The sequence below is a fragment of the Heteronotia binoei genome, chromosome 21 (assembly GCF_032191835.1).
Source record: "Heteronotia binoei isolate CCM8104 ecotype False Entrance Well chromosome 21, APGP_CSIRO_Hbin_v1, whole genome shotgun sequence".
Taxonomy (NCBI): domain Eukaryota; kingdom Metazoa; phylum Chordata; class Lepidosauria; order Squamata; family Gekkonidae; genus Heteronotia; species Heteronotia binoei.
Window position 1 is genome coordinate 83,259,625 of NC_083243.1, and position 20,082 is coordinate 83,279,706.

General features: G+C 39.8%; 1 protein-coding gene across 2 annotated transcripts in view; it reads right to left on the reverse strand.

Annotated features, from left to right (window-relative positions):
* Positions 1-20,082, reverse strand: part of TTBK2 (tau tubulin kinase 2) — a 156,198-nt gene that overhangs the window by 25,039 nt on the left and 111,077 nt on the right. For both annotated transcript variants that reach the window (XM_060261419.1, XM_060261418.1), the window contains exons 11-13: positions 19,306-19,522; positions 18,168-18,379; positions 17,123-17,681 (exon numbers count right to left, since the gene is read on the reverse strand). In XM_060261419.1, the coding sequence (XP_060117402.1) occupies positions 17,123-17,681; positions 18,168-18,379; positions 19,306-19,522 (988 nt within the window). The remainder of the gene's footprint in view (positions 1-17,122; positions 17,682-18,167; positions 18,380-19,305; positions 19,523-20,082) is intronic.

Sequence of the window (20,082 nt, forward strand, 5' to 3'; positions counted from 1 at the left end):
AATGTCAGGACACAAGCAAACCCGTACAAGGGCTACTTCATTGGAGAAAATGCAGTACCAATTAGAAGCATTGGAGGCCAAAATGATGAAAGGCATGAAAGAGATGATAACTGCATCTAAAAAAGAAATTATTGATGAGATTAAAAAAGATATGGAAGATCTCAGAAAAGAGACAGAGGAAACATCTAAGAAAGTGCAAGAGGTAGAAGGGAGAATGAAAGTACATGACTCCACCTTGTTAAAAATACAAGAAAAAGTGACTGTAAATTGATGGAGACTTAGATACGTCTGAGAGGAGTACCTGAAAAGGAAGATGGTGACTTGAAAGAATATATAATAAAAATAATAGCAGAATTTTTAGAGGAAAATCCTGAAGAGACTAACAATATGTATGATTTATATGTATAGAGTGAACTCACTCTATGCCAAAAAAAATAATCTACCAAGAGATGTGGTCATAAGATATATGACAAAAGAAATGGTTGGAAAGATCATGAAAATTTTTTTTGAAAAGACATTGATAGTGGGAGGCAGCAGAGTAAGAACATAAGAACATAAGAGAAGCCATGTTAGATCAGGCCAATGGCCCATCCAGTCCAACATTCTGTGTCACACAGCGGCCAAATATATATATATATATATATATATATATATATATATATATATATATACACACACACACACACACACACACACACTGTGGCTAATAGCCACTGATGGACCTCTGCTCCATATTTTTATCTAACCCCTTCTTGAAGGTGGCTATGCTTGCGGACGCCACCACCTCCTGTGGCAGTGAATTCCACATGTTAATCACCCTTTGGGTGAAAAAGTACTTCCTTTTATCCGTTTTAACCTGTCTGCTCAGCAATTTCATCGAATGCCCACGAGTTCTTGTATTGTGAGAAAGGGAGAAAAGTACTTCTTTCTCTACTTTCTCCATCCCATGCATTATCTTGTAAACTTCTATCATGTCACCCCTCAGTCGACGTTTCTCCAAGCTAAAGAGCCCTAAGCGTTTCAACCTTTCTTCATAGGGAAGGTGTTCCAGCCCTTTAATCATTTTAGTTGCCCTTTTCTGAACTTTCTCCAATGCTATAATATCCTTTTTGAGGTGCGGCGACCAGAACTGCACACAGTACTCCAAATGAGACCGCACCATCGATTTATACAGAGGCATTATGATACTGGCTGATTTGTTTTCAATTCCCTTCCTAATAATTCCCAGCATGGCGTTGGCCTTTTTTATTGCAAACGCACACTGTCTTGACATTTTCAGTGAATTATCTACCATGACCCCAAGATCTCTCTCTTGGTCTGTCTCTGCCAGTTCACACTCCATCAACTTGTATTTGTAGCTGGGATTCTTGGCCCCAATGTGCATTACTTTGCACTTGGCCACATTGAACCGCATCTGCCACGTTGACGCCCACTCACCCAGCCTCAACAGATCCCTTTGGAGTTCCTCACAATCCTCTCTGGTTCTCACCACCCTGAACAATTTAGTGTCATCCGCAAATTTGGCCACTTCACTGCTCACTCCCAATCACTGCTCACTCCCATGAATTATGAAGGAGTTGCCAAGGCAAGTGATAAATGACAGAAGAACATATAAAAAACTGACAGAAAAATTATGGAACAATGAAATGAGGTTTAGATGGATTATACCTGAAGGTTTGAGCTTTGAACTCCAGGGGAAAAGAATCAAAATTACAAATGCACAGGAACTGCGTAGATTTTATGAAGAACATAAAGAATTTGCACCATGATGGATTACATATTATTGTCTTGAAATGTAAATGGACTAAATTCACCACAAAAAAGAAGGGCAACGTTTCATTGGATTAAAAAGCAAAATTGTAATATAGTTTGTTTACAAGAAGTGCATATTAAACAAAAGGATTATAAATTTTTATGGAATAAACAATTGGGACTAGAATTTTATTCATTGGCTGAACAGAAGAAAAGAGGAGTGATTTTTTATATCAAACAAGAATTGGAGCCAAAATTAGTGTTTAAAGATAAAGATGGAAGATTTGTAGCTGTAGAAATAATATTAAATGCAAAAAAAAAGTTGTTATTGGGACTGTATGCACTAATGGTGCAAAAGATGCTTTTTTAAAAGACATTATACAACAATTTGATGAACTAACATATGACCAAGTTTTGATAATGGGGGATTTTAATGGAACAATTAAGAATACACTGGATAGGTCTGGGGGAAAAATAATAATAAAAAAGGAAAATTGCCAAACAATTTTTTTTAATTGGTCAAACAAGAAAATTTGGAGGATATATGGAGGAAATTTAATCCTGAAGTGCGGGACTACACCTTTTATTCAGCAAGACATAAAACTTTTTCTAGAATTGACATGTTGTGGGGCACTAAGGATTTAGGTCTTATAACAAGGAAAATAGAGATTTTACCTAAAATTGGTGCGGATCATAACCCAATAATGTGGATTACAAAATTGTCTAAGAAGCTGAGAAGATGGAGATTGAATGAAGATTTACTACAGAATGAAGAAATAGTGACATTTCTAGAAAATGAAACTAAAGCTTTCTTTCAAATGAATGACAAAGAGGATATTGAATTTCAGACGGTCTGGGATGCCTATAAAGCAGTAATGAGAGGAATATTGATTACTTTGAATAATAAAGATAAGAGGGCAAAAGAAAAACAGTTGTTGGACATTCAAAATGAAATAAAGAAAAAAGAAGGGGAGTTGAGAAAAAGGCCAGGGAAAAAGAAAATTATAAGGGAAACTACAATACTACAAACGCAAATGAGACATTTGTTAAATAAAGAATTGGAATGGAATCTGAAAAGATTGCAGCAGAAATCTTTTGAGGGTGCAAATAAACCTGGAAAATATTTGGCTTGGCAACTGAAGAAAAAGAGAGAAAATAAAATTATTAATAAAATTGTGGTAGATGGAAAAGAGGTGGTTAGCCAAGAGGGAATAAAAAGAAAATTTTTAAGTATTATGCCAAGTTGTTTAAAGGTGTTAAAATAATGAAAGAAAAGATGGATGAGTATTTACAAAAGATAAAAATAGAACCCTTAACAGAAAATACGCGAAAAGTTCTGAATGATCCAATTGAAAAAATAGACATTGAAGCAGCAATTAACGCAATGAAAAATGGAAAGGCACCTGGGCCAGATGGATATACAGCTAAATACTTTAAAACCTTTAAAGAGGAGTTAATACCGAAATTGCAGAAGTCGATGAACTTGATAAGAATAAAAGGGAAAATATCAAACACATGGAAGGAAGCTGTTATTTCGTTGATTCCAAAGGAAGATAGAGATGTCACAAATGTAAAAAATTACAGACCAATTTCGCTATTAAATAATGACTATAAAATATATACAAGAATCTTGGCAGAACGGCTTAAACAACATTTGATAAATTTTATAAAGGAAGATCAAGCGGGGTTTCTTCCCAAAAGGCAAATAAGAGACAATATTAGAACCGTTGTAAATATTGTAGAATATCATGAAAGACATCCAGAAAAGGAAGTAGCATTATTTTTTGCGGATGCAGAGAAAGCATTTGATAATTTAAATTGGGACTTTATGTTTGCAGTAATGGAGAAAATGGAGTTAGGAGAAAGCTTTATCAGAATGATAAAAGCAATATATACTGAACAACGTGCAAGGCTATGTATAAAAGCAGACCTTACAGAAGATATGATAATTAGCAAAGGTACAAGACAAGGCTGTCCGCTTTCCCCATTGTTGTTTATAATGAGTCTTGAAGTATTACTGATGCAGATTCAAGAAGATAAAGAAATAGAAGGATTAAAAATAAAAGGATTTACTTACAAATACAGAGGATTTGCAGATGATATAATGTTCATAAATGAAAATCCTATACAAGTTACACCTTTGCTGTTAGGTAAAGTACAAGAATACGGGAAGTTAGCGGGACTTTGTATTAACAAAGAAAAATTAATTTTTTATGTAAAAATATGCAAACAAATAAGCAACAGGCCTTACAGAGATTGACGGGTTGTGAAGTTACCTCCAAGGCAAAATATTTGGGTGTGGAGATAACAATGAAGAATATTGATTTGTTCAAAAATAACTACGAGAAGCTATGGCATAAAATGGATGAAGATATGTTAAAATGGAATAAACTTAATTTGTCACTGCTGGGTAGAATAGCTGCAATTAAAATGAATATTCTATCAAGAATAGTATTTGTTTCACACTATTCCTATTGTGAAAAATAGTAAACAATTTGATAAATGTCGAAGAAAAATTTGTGTGGGCTGGGAAAAACCAAGGATTAAAATGAAAATTTTGACAGATGCAAAAGAGAGAGGTGGATTTCAATTACCGAACTTAAAATTATATCAGGAAGCAGTCTGTTTAGTATGGATAAAAGAATGGATAATGTTGTTAAATAAAAAACTCTTAGCGCTGGAAGGTCACAGAAATAAATTTGGCTGGCACGCATATATGTATTATGGAAAAAAGAAGATGGACGTTTTTTTCTCTCACCATTATATAAGAAATAATTTGCTAAATACATGGATGAAATATAAACAATATGGAGATGAGAGAAGACCGTTATGGATAGTGCCAGCTGAAGTAATAAAGATAACAGCTGAGATAGGTGAAGAAAAATGGTTGTCATATAATCAATTATTAAAAATACAAGGTGGCAAAATAGAATTGAAAACTGCTGAAGAGTTGAATAATAAATATGACTGGTTCCAAATGCAACAAATAAAGAGTTTGGTGGATAATGATATCAAAACTGAAGGAATAAGAAAAGAACAAACAGAAATGAAAAAGGTTCTGCTTGGAGACAATGAAAAATTAATTTCAAAAATATATAAGTTACTTTTAAAATGATCAACAGAGGATGAAGTAGTGAAATCTTAAATGATGAAATGGGCAATTAATGTAAATAAAGAAATACAGATGGAAACTTGGGAATATTTACGGAAGAATTTTATGAAGCTTTCGACGTGTCATAGTATTAAAGAGAACTGTTTTAAAATGATATATAGATGGTATATGACTCCTAAAAAATTGGCAAAGATGAACAACAAGATGCGAGATAGATGTTGGAAATGTAAAAAACATGAAGGTTCTTTCTATCATATGTGGTGGACTTGTGAAAGAGCAAAAAAGTATTAGCAGATGATTCAACAAGAAATTTCTAAGATCTTGGGATATGAATTTAAGAAAGTTGCAGAGACTTTTCTGTTGGGATTACAAATGGAAAAATTTCCAAAAGAAGATAGAACTGTAATTTGGTACTTGCTTTCAGCTGCTAGGACATTATATGTGCAGTCGTGGAAGAAAGAAAAAATGCCAGAGAAATGGGATTGGATTGTTAAAGTTATGACATGGAGTGAAATGGACAAATTTACAAGAACTTTAAGAGACTATGATTTAGAAGTTTTTAAGATGGAGTGGAAAAAGTTCAGAAGATATGTAGAAAAAGAGTGGAAAATAAAAGGACATTGGACAATCTTTGATAATGATTAAGCTTTAGAAAAAAGAAGAATGTTAATTTTTGTTTTTGTTAGTTAAGGGTACTTTTAAATATTAGTATTTTAAGTAAATAACACCGGCGGGGGTCAAGTAACGGGGGGGGGGTAAAAAGTAATATATGGGATAGATAAAAGAAGTTATTAATGATGCAAGAAATATAATTTGTTACCATATGTTACCAAATAAAATTGTGTTTACATCAGAATGTCTGATTTTCCTGCTCCTGTGGGTTACATTTTTCCACACACACCCCTCCTGTGTTGGGTTCTCCTCTATTTACTGAGATAACTTTTCCTCTTCCTCCTGTTGTCCTCTCAAAAGCACTTCATGAAATCTTCACTTTCTCTTTAACACTGCAGCGCAGAAAAGTGTGCCTCAAGTCCCCATATCTTCTCCTCCAGTAAAGCTACCAACTTACTCGTACTGCAAGTGCAATTGCTGTTATCCACAGATAAGAATACAAAGATTCCACAGATTGTACATGTCACTGCTTCAGCTCCCTCACCAGCTATGCTGCTACAATCTATTTCAAAATTAGTTCTGTTTATCTCAACTTCCCTGAAGACTCCACTGCCAAACTGCCTCATGAGACTACTTAAGCTACTCACTTTCCTACAGAACCCCCAGACAAGACCATCAGGTCAAAGGACAAGAACTCATACCTCTGGTGTGGAGGAGCCTTTTAATTTAAAGGCTCAGAGCCTCTGACTCAACAGCCAGAGCAACAGTAGGTGGTAGGGCCCAGGCAAACAGACCCTTCTCTCTCAGCAACAAACCAGACAAAAGACACAGAGAAGCAAACAAGCCCCTCTACAGCCAGCTCCAAGCACTCACACCATTCTCTCACACAGAAACCTCAATTAATGTTCCTCAGCATTTTAGGAAAAGCAAAATTAATACTCACCTCACCAGCAGTTCTGTCCCAGCTCCCAGTACCTTCCTCCAACCCAGCTGAGTCACTTCAGTAAATAGTACAATATTTGCTGGGTAGCTGCTTCATATGCCTATTTATCTGCCCCTTTACAACATATGATTCCCACATCAACTTTTGGGGACAGAATTGGATCTTATTAACAATACTGGGTGGAGAGTGATCTTTTGGAATTGCTGTACCTTGTCCAGTGGCTGTTCACAATGAGTTCTATTAACTAGTTTTCTTATTAGAATTGTAAGGACAGTCATCTGAGGAGAAGGGGGGGATTACATAGTTAGTTTCAGATAAACAGGTTCCTTACCTGAAAGCGATTATCTTCGAGTGGTCATCTGTGCAGTCACACACATGAGTATTACTCTGGAGCATGAACTCAGGCTCAGAGATATTGAAGAGCTAGCCTCAGGCTTTTTGGTACACTTTCCTCCTTGCTCTGGGGAGCAGGCATCAACTGCATACCTGGAGCAGAGTTCCCCCACTCAGTTTCTTTGCACCACTACTGACAGAACTGAACACTTAAGCAAAAAGGGTGAAAAACAGTAAAAACCCAGCAGTGGGGAAGGCTGGGTGGGCATGGGTGACTGCAAAGACAACCACTCGAGGATCATCAGTTTATTTATTTATTTAGGTAATTTATAGTCCTCCCTTTCCCAAGGATGGGCTCAGGATGGATAACAACATTCTAAAAACAGTGCAAAATGGCACTTAAACCAAACAGATCACAATAGATTATAAGCAACCTGTTTATCTTCTTTGTGGTCTTTGTGCAGTCCCTTACATGGGTGATTAGCAAGCTCCAAACATAGGAAGGTGGGTGCTGCGAAGCATTGAAGCATATAGACACCATGTACCATATTTACAGGTATAAACCTGGAGGAGAGTCAATGAAACACTGATCAGAGCACACCTTGGCCAAAGGAAGCAAATTGTTGGACCCACACATCTATAATGCAGTGTGTGACAAAGGTGGATGACAAGGACCGCATGGCAGCAGCACAGATGTCCTTCAGTGGAACACCTTTGAGAAAGGCTGACAAGGTTGAGACCACCCTGGTAGAATGTGCTTCAGTGAAACAAGTAAGGGTTGCTTGGCAGAGAGCAATTGTCAAAGTTACCCACTTTACAAATATCTATGTGGAAATCTTGATGCCCTGGAGTGGTTTTCCATAAGCCACAAAAAGATTGGAGAATCCAAAAGCGCTGTGTCCTGGAGAAACAGAAGGAGAGCTGTGCAAACATCCAAAGCATGGAGCATCCTTTGTCCATCATCAGAAGGATTATGAAAAAGCAAAGAAAGCACTAAAGGTTTAACAGGCAGATTAATATGATTAATATGAGGCATCCCTTTCATAAAAGATTTAGTAGCTTGGTGGGAAAAAACAGTTTTCCCGTAAATTAAACAATAAAATGTCAATAAGGTCAAAAGGTGAACTTTTAAAGATGAATAGCTAAGACCAGAATCTTTAAATGAAATCAGATAAGTCAATATTTCAGGGAGGGGGCAGCAGCAGGAACAAACTGATGGAATGAAGCATATGAAAAGAAATATCTCAATTTAGCAAGATAAGATCGCCTAGTGGTAAGTATCCTTGCATTCAGAATAACATTTTGAACAGCTGATGGAAGTCTTAGGGCAATATTGTCCATGCTGTGAGTTTGAACAAATCTGGGTTGTGAAAGAAGATCCATGGTGTTGTGAAAGAAGATCCGAAGCAGTTGTGGGGTGGAGATATGTTCCCTGGGACAACTGCAGAAGTCTTGTGAACCAAGATTGTCTTGGCCACCAAGGGGCTATAAGAATGAAGTCTGTTTTGTCCTGAGTGATCTTCTGTAATATCTTGAGAATGAGTGGGAAGGGAGGGAACATATAATGTAGAAGTTCCAACCAAAGATGGAGAAAGGCATCCGCTTGAGATAGTATCACAGAGTTGGAAGGGACCTCCAGGGTCATCTAGTCCAACCCCCTGCACAATGCAAGAAATTCACAAATACCTCCCCCTAAATCCACAGGATAATACCTCCCTCTAAATTCGCAGATCGAGGGCCAACTCCTGTCTGCAGAACACAGGACTCTGTTGTTGAAGCGTGTCACAAAAACATCTATTTGAGGATGTCTGAAGATCCAAAAAAACAGCTGAAGACAGTGTGGGTCCACAGACCACATGTGATCGTCTGCTTGAGTGTGGCTCAGAGAGTCCACCTGAAAGTTCTGTATGCCTGGAAGAAGAACAGCAGTGATATGTATGTCACAGACCCTGCACAAATGCCAAAGGGTCATAGCCCTTTTGCAGAGTTTGGTTGAGACTGCACCTCTCCTTTATATAGAAGATGGTGCAGTGCTGACTATCATTACTTGAACATGAAGGCCCCTCAATGATGGCAGAAAGGAGTGGATGGCACGATGCACAACCACGAGCTCCAGATAATTGATATGGAGAATCCTTTCTGAGGAAGTCCACTGCCCCTGAGCTGTGAGAGTTCAGAATTGGGCTCCCCAACCCCACATAGAAGCATCTGTGGTGACAACTGCAGAAGATGAAAGGGCATTCCGCAAAGGAGATTTGTCTCTAATGTCCACCACTGAAGAGATGGGATGAGATTCTCAGGGAAAATTGGTTTGGTTCTTCGATGCTGTAGAGGTGGACAAAATGCACAGACAAACCAGAGTTGCAAAGGACACGTGTGAAGTCTGGCAAATGGAAGAACAAAAGTTGTGGCTGCATCAGATCCATTAGTCTTTGGAAAGTGAGAGCCTGTTGCGTGGGGGAAGACATCACTGCAGAGGTGAAAGTCTGGATCTGTAAAGATCTGTCTGTGGGCAGAAAGGCTCAGTACTGAGTGGTGCAAAGCCTCGCCCCTATAAACTGCAGGTCCTGGGTTGGAGTCAGAGTGAATTCTGCCAGGTTGACACAGAGGCCCAGAGATTTCAATAAACAAATAGTTATGCGGATGTTCAGCCATAGGTGATGTGGAGATCAGCTACCAGTAACCAATTGTCAAAATACAGAAAAATTGTGACTGCATGTTGTCTGAGGGTGGCTGCTACTACAGCCATACATTTGGTAAACACTTTCGGGGTGGTTGAAAGGCTGAACAGGAGATTGCCTACTGTAAATTTCAGAACGCATTTGTGCTGATGGAGATGTGGAAATAAGCATCCTGGGATGCAAGCCATGAGTCTCTCAGAATTAGAGGAAGAATGGTTTGAAGCAGGGCTCTCTGCATATTAGGCCACACCCCCTTATGTAGCCAATCCTCTAAGAGGGCTCTTAGTACAAGGCCTACTGTAAGCTCCAGGAGGACTGGCTATATCAGGGTGGCATGGTCTAATATGCAAAGGAGCTCCTGCTAGAATTTTTTTGTGAGGAAGTAAATGGCTGAGCTGATGCAGATCCATGATTGGTCATTTTCCCCAATCCTGCTTCAGCATAATAAAATATCAAGAGTAAAATCCTTTCTGTAGTTGTCACAGGGGAACAGGTTTGATGGCTCCTTTTTGAAGCAGAGTTTGCACATCTTCATTCAGGAAGGTGGAAGATGGAGTAGGGATGAATCAATGGACCTGCAGAGTTGAAAGAAACTCTATGGCATAACCCAAGCAAATTATTGTGAGAACCTAGGAATCTGTACTGATACCTTCCCAAACTTGGAGAAAAGGTTTCAGTCTGGTACCTACAGGTAAAATGTAGGTGATGGACAGAAAGTCTGGAGAGTCAAAGAGACTGCTTAGCAGGTGGAATAGTCTACTTGGAGGGATGAGATTTTGATTTCTGCTGATAAGGCTGTTTGACAGGAGGTGTTTTGCATTTCTAGTACTCCAACGGATGTGGTGAGCGCAGATGCATGTAGTAGGTTTGCTTCCATATCTTTGGTTTGAAAGAGCGCTGGGTAGAATGTTGGGTCACACCAAGACTTTTGGCCCATATGTGGCCATCATCAACATTGGTCACAATCTCATCTGATCAAATGAAATAATCCCAAACCGTCAAAGGGGAGATCTTCCACACTCCATTTAATGTCAGGTTGCAGTGAAGTAGTTCTGAGCCAAACATGACAATGGAGTGCAATAGATGTCACCAAGGCTCTGCAGGAAACAGCATGACACATGGAGTTAATCTGTTGCCTGGTAACCCAAGAGAGCTATAAGATTAAAAGCAGTTTTACAAGAAAGTTCAAGGAGATCAGCAAGTAAAGGTGAAAATTGGTTTGTTCAATTGAAGCTACATGCCAAAAAGTAGGCCAAATCATTATGAATCTTGGCAGTAGTCATGGTAAGGGTAAACATTTTTCATCACAGTGTCAAGTTTCCTGTCCTCTTTGTCCAGAGAGTGGTGGGGTGGCTTAGACTGTTTAGATTTGGACACAGAATGGACAGTTACAGAATTCAGTGCTGGATGCATAAAAAGAAATTTTGATTCAAATGCTTGGACCTGGAAAAGGGATTCAAAATGTTTAGATGTAGGTGGGATGGAGGCAGGCTTGTCCCGAGCTTCATGAGGTCTTCCAGATGAACAGGAAGCATCAGAAGAAGAGAACCTGGAATGGTGCTGGAATGAACAATATCATTGACCACATCTGTTATGTAGGTGAATTGGATCCCAGTTGAATGTTGAGGGTGGTAGCTAAATGGAGCCAAAAAGTCTTAGTAGACCTTAAGAGCTCTCAGATGGAAAGAGCCCAGTTGTGGTATGTCCGGATCAGGTGAGACAGGAGCATTGTTGTCAGGTGAGGAGTCTCAAATCTCTGAATCCAAGGAGTCAGGTTCAGCATTGGACAGTTCCAAAACATGGGCAAAGCCATGGAGCAATTAGTCCTGTAGAGCAGAGGAGCAGTTTGACATTGATCCATGGTAATGGGCGTTAGGATGGGAGCCAAGGGTTCTTCAGGAGGCTTAGACAGAGTGGTAGTTGGTGCAGCAGCAGTGGCCAAAGAAGGAGGGTAATGGAGCCAAAATCCATTGTCTCTAGGTACTGAGAGACAAGGTGGAGAAATGTGATAAGAACATAAGAGAAGCCATGTTGGATCAGGCCAATGGCCCATCCAATCTAACACACTGTGTCACACAGTGGCCAAATATATATATATATATACACACACACATACACATACTGTGGCTAATAGCCACTGATGGACCTCTGCTCCATATTTTTCTCTAATCCCCTCTTGAAGCTGGCTATGCTTGTAGCCGCCACCACCTCCTGTGGCAGTGAATTCCACATGTTAATCACCCTTTGGGTGAAGAAGTACTTCCTTTTATCCGTTTTAACCCAACTGTTCAGCAATTTCATCGAATGCCCACAAGTTCTTGTATTGTGAGAAAAGTACTTCTTTCTCTACTTTCTCCATCCCATGCATAATCTTGTAAACCTACGTGATGACGGTACCAAGATGCGTCCTTATAGAGATCATATTATGGAGACCAGGAATAATATTGTCTACGAGACCATTGGGTATAATAATCCCATGGAGATGGTGAGCGGGAAGCAGAAGACTCATAATAATGGCAAGGGCAGTGGGGTTGAAAACAGGACCATAGGAACGATTAATATTCCCTGGTACAAAATTGGATTGGAATTCATTGGTTGGCTATATGTCGAAGCAGAGCCTGATGGTCAGATTTGCAGTAGGGGTTGATGAGGGCTCACAATGAGAAGCACACTGAACAGAGTCATGTTGATGGCGACTAGAGTCTTGATGAAGTATGGGGAGCCTGTCTGGCTGCAAGTTGCTGATCTGATTCAAGGAAATCTGAGGGTACGTTGCTGTGGATTGGTGAATGAGATAAAAGACTGATCACTTGAGTTTGGAGTGATAACAAAGTAGATTCTAAGGCTGTTGGATTGTGATAACATCAGTCAGGGAAGAGAGCTCAGGCAGAATTGACAATACCATGGCAGATGGGACTGTGGCTGCCTGAACCCATACCAAAGAAGAATCATAGTGTCTGTTAAGCTTTTTTGATCTCTTAGAATCCAAGGAGGAATCTGAGTGTTTTGAAGATTTGTCAGGCTCATGTGGCCCAATTTTTCTGTGCCTGCTTGGTAAAGGCTAGGCAATGGGCTCAGGATTCAATTTTGTGGGATTCCCCCAAACAAATTAAACAGTAGGAATGTCCATCCAATGAGGAGGATTTACTCTCACCCCTATGACACTGTTTAAAACAGGGGTTCCCAACCCCCGGATCGTGGACAGGTAACAGGCTGTGGCCTGTTAGTAATCGGGCCATGAGTTGTATACTTATTTCTTTATATATTACAATGTAGGAAGAAGATGACGACATTGGATTTACATCCTGCCCTCCACTCTGAATCTCAGAGTGGCTCACAATCTTCTTTATCTTCCTCCCCACAACTGACACCCTGTGAGGTGGCTGTGGCTGAGAGAGCTCTCCCCAGAAGCTGCCCTTTCAAGGACAACTCTACGAAAGCTAAGGCTAACCCATAACTTCCAGCAGCTGCAAGTGGAGGAGTGGGAAATCAAACCCAGTTCCCCAGATAAGAGTCCACACACTTAACCACCACACCAAAATAAAATGCACTTTGTATCATCCTGAAACCATTCTTCCCCCCCACCCCGGTCTGTGGAAAATTTGTCTTCCACAGAACTGCTCTCTGGTGCCAAAAAGGTTGGGGACCACTGGTTTAAAGGTCCCTTCCATATACTTCTCCAAGGGGAAAGGGGCAGGGGATCCACAAGGAAAAGATGAATGCACAGACAATAGGGGTTTTTTTTAGACAAAAAAAGAAACGGATGAAACTACCACAATGAAGACAATGATAAAGAGAAGATCAGGCAGCTGAGGAGAAGAATGACAAACTCAGCAAGGTAGGTATTTCCAGATTGGTGGTTAAGAAAAAACTGAGGAGAGGTGCCTTCCCCTTGCTCCAGGCATGCACAGTCAATGCCTGCTCCCCAGAGCCAGTTTGGTATAATGGTTAAGTGTGTGGACTCTTATCTGGGAGAACCGGGTTTGATTCCCCACTCCTCCACTTGGACCTGCTGGAATGGCTTTGGGTTAGCCATAGCTCTGGCAGAGGTTGTCCTTGAAAGGGCAGCTGCTGTGAGAGCCCTCTCAGCCCCACCCACCTCACAAGGTGTCTGTTGTGGGGGGAGAAGATATAGGAGATTGTAAGCCACTCTGAGTCTCTGATCAGAGAGAAGGGTGGGGTATAAATCTGCAATTCTTTTTCCTCTTCTTCGAAAGCATGCCAAAAGGACTGAGGCTAACTCTTCAATTTCTCCGAGGTTGGGTTCGTGCTCCTATGTCTGGGACTGCACAGAGACCATGAAAAAGGTGCTTAGTCTGAAAATTTTCCAGTGGTGGCACACAATCTGTCAAATGTGAGGAAAAGTAGTGATTCAGCCAGTGTCCTAATAATATAAATTACAGGAACATCATTGTAATCTTGATTTAAACCTGTTGAAGTCCAATGGATAATCCATATATCCATCAATCGTGGTAAACTGTGAATTAGGTAACATCCAAATTGAATGGTCACCCACAATTTCCTTTTCTTTTTAAATGCCACCTATGTCAGATTCCCCTTGGATGAACTTCAACAGCATTTCAGATGGTAGCTGCACCATTGTTCTCTGTCACATCATACTCCACCCTAAGAAAGTGAGAGGTCACAAAGAAGCAGCCCTAACAGAAATGGCAGTTCTGCTAGAGATTAAGAAGAGTCAAATCAGGCTCCCAGTGGCAGGATGGGAGAATAGATGATACCATTAGCCCATTAAGGAATAAATGACTGCTCCAGAGTAGGGTAAGAGCAATGAGACAGGTGCAACACAGAGTAAGTGACTCAAAGGCAGAGGCAGGAAGAAATGGAGAAGGAAGAACCAGGTTGCTGGAACTAGCAGAAAGCCTTAGAGGGCAGCCTGGAGACTCCACAGACTAAGGAGACAAGATTCTCCCAGGGGCAAAAGAGAAGGCACTGAAACTGCAGGCTGTTCCACCAAGGACAGTGGAGGCAGAGCTATCTAATGGCCTAATCCTGCAAGAAAGTTCCAATGACTTGAAACCACAATTAAAGAATTCTAGCAGGGTTCTCACTCCAGAGCGCAGACCAAGTTGCTGGGGCTGGAGCAAATAACAAAGAGAACTAGTTTTAATTGACAAGTAGGCCTCCTTGTCTTAGTGTGATTATTAAGTCTAGAAACATCCATTAAAGGCAGTTTATTCAGTAAAAATAAAGATATATCTACTCTCCTGGTGTCTGGTTCTTGTCAGGAAGGCAGGAAGAAGACAGAACTGGAATATGGAAGCTGAGATAGGATTGTCAACTCCAAGTTGCAAAACCCCTGGAGATTTAGAGGTGGAGCCTAGGGAGAGTGAGCTTTGAGGAGGGGAGGACCTCAGCAAGGTATAATGCCATACAGTCCACCATTTTTATAGGGTATCTGATCTCTGTCATCTGGAAAATAACTGAATTCCAGATCTCCATGCCCTGCCTGGAGGTTGGCAACCCAAAATGCAGATGAGAGAAAGCCTCAAATGATCAAATAATACAGTCTATATCTGGCATAACATCCATATTGAGGCCACAAAAATGGAAAGATCAGGGCAATATGACAAATATTAGACAAATCAGCACAATTTAAGCAATCCCATTAATGATCACCATTTTTTTTAACACATATGTTTGGAGGCCTGAATAACTGGTCTCCTTGAACTCCCAATCCTACATTTAGGGGAAAAAATATTGTGCTACCTTTTGTAAGGACACACTAGGTTCTTTTCATTTTGGCAGAGTGTACTGGATGCCACCTTGAATGTATCAATTCCTCCAACATCAAGATAGCATTGCTCAGAATCAAAGTCAGCATAATCAAAATATAAAGTGATGGCTTATGACAAATCAGGGCTTTTTTACAGAAAAAGCCCAGCTGGAACTCATTTGCATTTGCATATGCCCAGCTGGAACTCATTTGCATATTAGGCCACACACCCTGACATCATCATTGTTTTCTACAAAAAAAGCCCAGCAAGAACTCATTTGCATATTAGGCCAAACCCCCTGACACCAAGCCAGCCAGAACTGTGTTCCTGTGCGTTCCTGCTCAAAAAAAAAAATGCCCTGTGACAAATACTAGATAAATCAGCACAATTTAAGCAATCCCATTAACCAACAACATATTTTCTTACACTTATGTTAGGAGGCTTGAATAATTGTTCTCCATTTTGCGCCAAATCCTACATTTTTGGGGGGTAGGCATGATGTGAATTACTGTCCTACCTTTTGTAAGGACACATTAAGCTCTTTTCCTTTTGGCAGAGTATACTGGATGCCATCTTGAATATATCAGTTTCTCCAACAATGTCAAGATGGTATCATTCAGAATCAAATTTAGCATAATCAAAACATATTATGATTACATGAGATTATTATACACCACAATTTGAACATTAAAGACACAGCTTCCAAACACATCTTCCAAAAAGCCAACCTCTCAAAGGTAAAGTATACTCCCTCTCCCATTAAGAACAAACTACCCATGCCACTTTGTCATGGACTACATTTGAATTTTAACTGCTAGCCATGATTTATTGTTGTGAGAATGAGCCTTGGAAGTTTTTGGTTCTGTCCCATTCCTCCCCCACCCCAGCAATTGTATCTGAATGCAAAAATGCTTGTTTTTGTATCTGAATCACAAACTATGTTTCTTTTTTTCTCTTGCCTATAAACCAGGATAGATTTATGGGCAAGAGAACAAATCATAGTTTGTGGTTCAGACTTAAACTGTGGCTTATTTGAAGTGCCCACATCTTCAATTAAACCAAGCTATGCACAAAAAGAGAGAAAGGAGGGAGAAAAGAGAACATGTGGAAACCTAAGGATTTCCAAAGCTAGTTCTCACATCTTGTCAGTGGGTTTGACTGTTGCCTGTCTTAGAAATTACAGTACAATCTATGTTAACCATGGATACATTCAGTTTGGCTGGAAGAAAAACTCTCATAGCTCCTAGGATGGCAAACCACAGGTTGTTGGCAGGCACAGAGGACAGCCTCCTCAGAATGGACTAAGGATAAGGACCAAGTGAGAGAGGGGTGAAACAGTGGACTGTGGAGGTGGAAACTGGCAAGCTGAGAATGAAGGATTTGAGAAGTGGAGGAAGCATAAGAGCAGAGCAGACACATATCTTCATATCTAATAGTGATCTTTTTTGGATGACTTTAGCATAACTGAAATACATCTATCAACAGTAGTTTGGTTAAGACAATAGAACTGGCATTTAAGTTAATTTATCCAGTTAAATCTTCCATTTTCAAGGTGGCCCTCAAAGCTGAACAAGCTGTCCACTCTTGACCTAGAGAACAATAATGTTTCCTTTATGGATATTGCAAAAGCTTCTTTACTGTTTCACAATTCCTAAAGGATACCACCATCCTTGTAATTAATAATTGTACATATATCTTTTTATTGTTAATTACTTCATTATCAGAGTGCATTTTAATTAAATCTAACTTGGAGAACTGTGGGCATAATAGAAACACATAATACATTCTTGGAAATTGTTACTGCAAAGCTTTGTTAATTGCTATCCTCTTAAGAATTAATCAGATTGAAAGTAGGACAACTCTCGGTTTTCCTTAGATATTTCCTTTTCAATTGATTTCTCATATGGCTTGAATATAACAGACACAAAGCAACAGCCATCAGCAATTCACTTACAGGAGTAAGAGCCCCTTCTGCTTGGGCTTCCATTAGACTTGTGGGAGTGACAGCAAGAAGCTGACCAGCAGTTCCAACTGGGAGTTCTAGATGATTTGTAAATTGCTCTGAAGCTGCAATGCCACAACATTCAACATCTAGATCCAGCGCTGCCCCTTCAGCTGCATTCTTGCCTTGAGCTCTAAACTTATCCTCTTGTGGGGACTCCTCAAGGACTTGAAGCACTTCAGGTTCATCATCAGAGGGGCTTCCAGTTGTTTTATGCCCTAAAACTCCGTTAGTCCTGAAATCTTGCAAGTCCCGTTCTTTGTCCACTATCACCCATTCCTTAGAGTCAATCTCCTGCTGACAGGAACTCAAATTGATAGCCACATATCCATTGCTAACACCACCATCTCCATTTTCTGGAGAAGCAGGCTTGGAACCTTCAGGTAGGTATTCTTCATCATAGTGCCAAACATGTTCATTGCAGGAGGTAACTGCAGGCAAAGGGGTTTTCTGAGAAGCAGAAGCAGCAGATTCTTTTCCAGCATTCAACTCTCTTTTCTTCTTCTCCATGCTAAGGGGAAAAAACATACTTGACATAGCAAATTGATGATGATGATGATGATGATGATGATGATGATGATGATGATACTGGATTTATATCCCACCCTCCACTCTGGATTTCAGAGTTTTAGAGCAGCTCACAATCTCCTTTACCTTCCTCCCCCACAACAGACACCCTGTGAGGTGGGTGGGGCTGAGAGGGCTCTCACAGCAGCTGCCTTTTCAAGGACAAGGTCTGTGAGAGTTATGGCTGACCCAAGGCCATTCCAGCAGCCACAAGTGGAAGAGTGGGGAATCAAACCCAGTTCTCCCAGATAAGAGTCCGCACACCTGAACATCATAATTCTTTCCATTGAAGTCTGGGTCTGCTTTCCAACTGCTGCAAAGAATAGGCATGAATAATGGTGAACTGTGTGCCAAAGAACAGATCAGATTAAGTCTGATACACAATATCTTGAACTGAAAGAAATTCAGCACTAAAGAAACCATTACATACCAAATTTCCAGAAATTTATCTGTGTCCGGCTTTGATTCCAAGGTTAGGCGTTTTTCCAGTTCAAAACTGTGGATTGATCGTAACTTTCGAACCAAGGGGACATCCCTGTCTTGCTGTGTGGTCTCCGAACGAACTCGAATGGGAGAACCTAGGCTTGGTGCATTAAGCATGCCATTAATTGGCCCATGACTGTTCTCCTCTTCTGTAGCAGCCTATAACAAAACAATATGCATTAATTATAACTTTTAATCCAAATAAAATATCTGTCAAAATATTCATGAGCAAGATATTTCAGTTCTTACATCTGACCACTTTGTAATGTAATGTGGACTCAGACACCATATGGAGTTAGACACCAAGTCAGATGACTGACTTCAGTTTAGGCTGATCTTCCACCAAAGCTGATCTTAGCTTTACAAAACAAGGATGAGTTTTCACTTGTGACTAATATAAAATCTTTTTGATTTTTAAAGTTCCTTCTTTTATCCTAAACAGAAATTCAAATCTAAAGGACTGCCTTTTTGATGGATATATATGCTGCATGCTACTATCTAGCATTTAAAGCTATCTAGCATTTAGAGAGAGAGAGACATTATCACTCTTCCAGACATCACACCAAGGCCTGATACTATTCATAAAGAATCTGCTCTCATATGTACAAGAAAATGCATCACAATTTAACAGTTATGACTAAAATGAAACAGGGGGGGATTATTCTCCATCTGAAAACACAAGCTCTGGGTCATACAATTAAAATATCTGGCAGTAGGCTGAAGGCACAAATAAAACATTTATTGATGCAATGTATGACTAACTTAGGTAATTCATTGAAACAGAACAGAATTTGGTGAAATCCATTACCATAGATGTTTCCAGGAAAATCAGATGTATTCTTTCTTGAATGTGGCTATCAGTTACTATTATTGTGGCTAAAAATGGAACCTTCATAATGAAAACAGAAAGCCAGAGTTGGAGTGGATGTCTCCATCATACCCTAGTTTTTTAGAGGCCATTAACTGACTAGTATTGGGAAGTACAGTTCTTTCTTTTGATCCGGTAAGAAAAAAAACAAAAATGTTTACACAGTAGAAGCAAGAAACAGTTTAATTTTTTTTGTCATATCAGCTACATTACTTACTTTATGGACTCCCAGTTGTATCTTATTCCTGTTTGCATCCATCTCCTCCCACACATCCTTTTCCTGAGGGTGATGATGTCCAGGAGACTCTGGTAACTTCTCTGGAGAGATTCCAATAGGGATCCCATTCTCACCATCACTTAGCTGCTCATCTGGAAACACTTCATCCGTGTTTTCTCTCAACAAGTCTCCTGGTATTGGAGTGGCATTGGCAATTCTATAAATTATGAAAAATGCATAAATGTATTTTAAGTAAGGCTACAGCACTAGATTGATCGATCATTTTTATTAACTGATTAACCACTTCCAAGGAATTCTAAATTGCTCCTGATAAATCATAAGCCATTTTGTCTTAAGCACCCCCCCTTTGTTTCCCTTGGCACCACCCTACTTGAGTCTTAATGCTTGTTTCTGATCTCCACAACATCTTGCTCCTGGGGGACATGGGACCCTTAGGAATTACATGAGAAGTATCTGCAATTTGAAGGCAGAAAATCAGTGGAAACTGCCAATTTCCTCTGGATCCAACCCAAAACCAATGTCTTTGCTTTTTCTGAACTTGCATTGAATCACAATTAAACTTGAATTGAACTTGAATTGAACCACAATTAAAATCCTATGAAACAAATCCAAACATTTAATGTTAATCAGAATCAGAGGGTAGCAGAGTAGATAGAAGGACCAGTGACATTAATTTCTCCAGATCAAGTCTGATGCTCTACCAGTAATGTCTCCTGATGTTTTACCTTTGGTTTTAAGATTATGGCTTGCAGACTA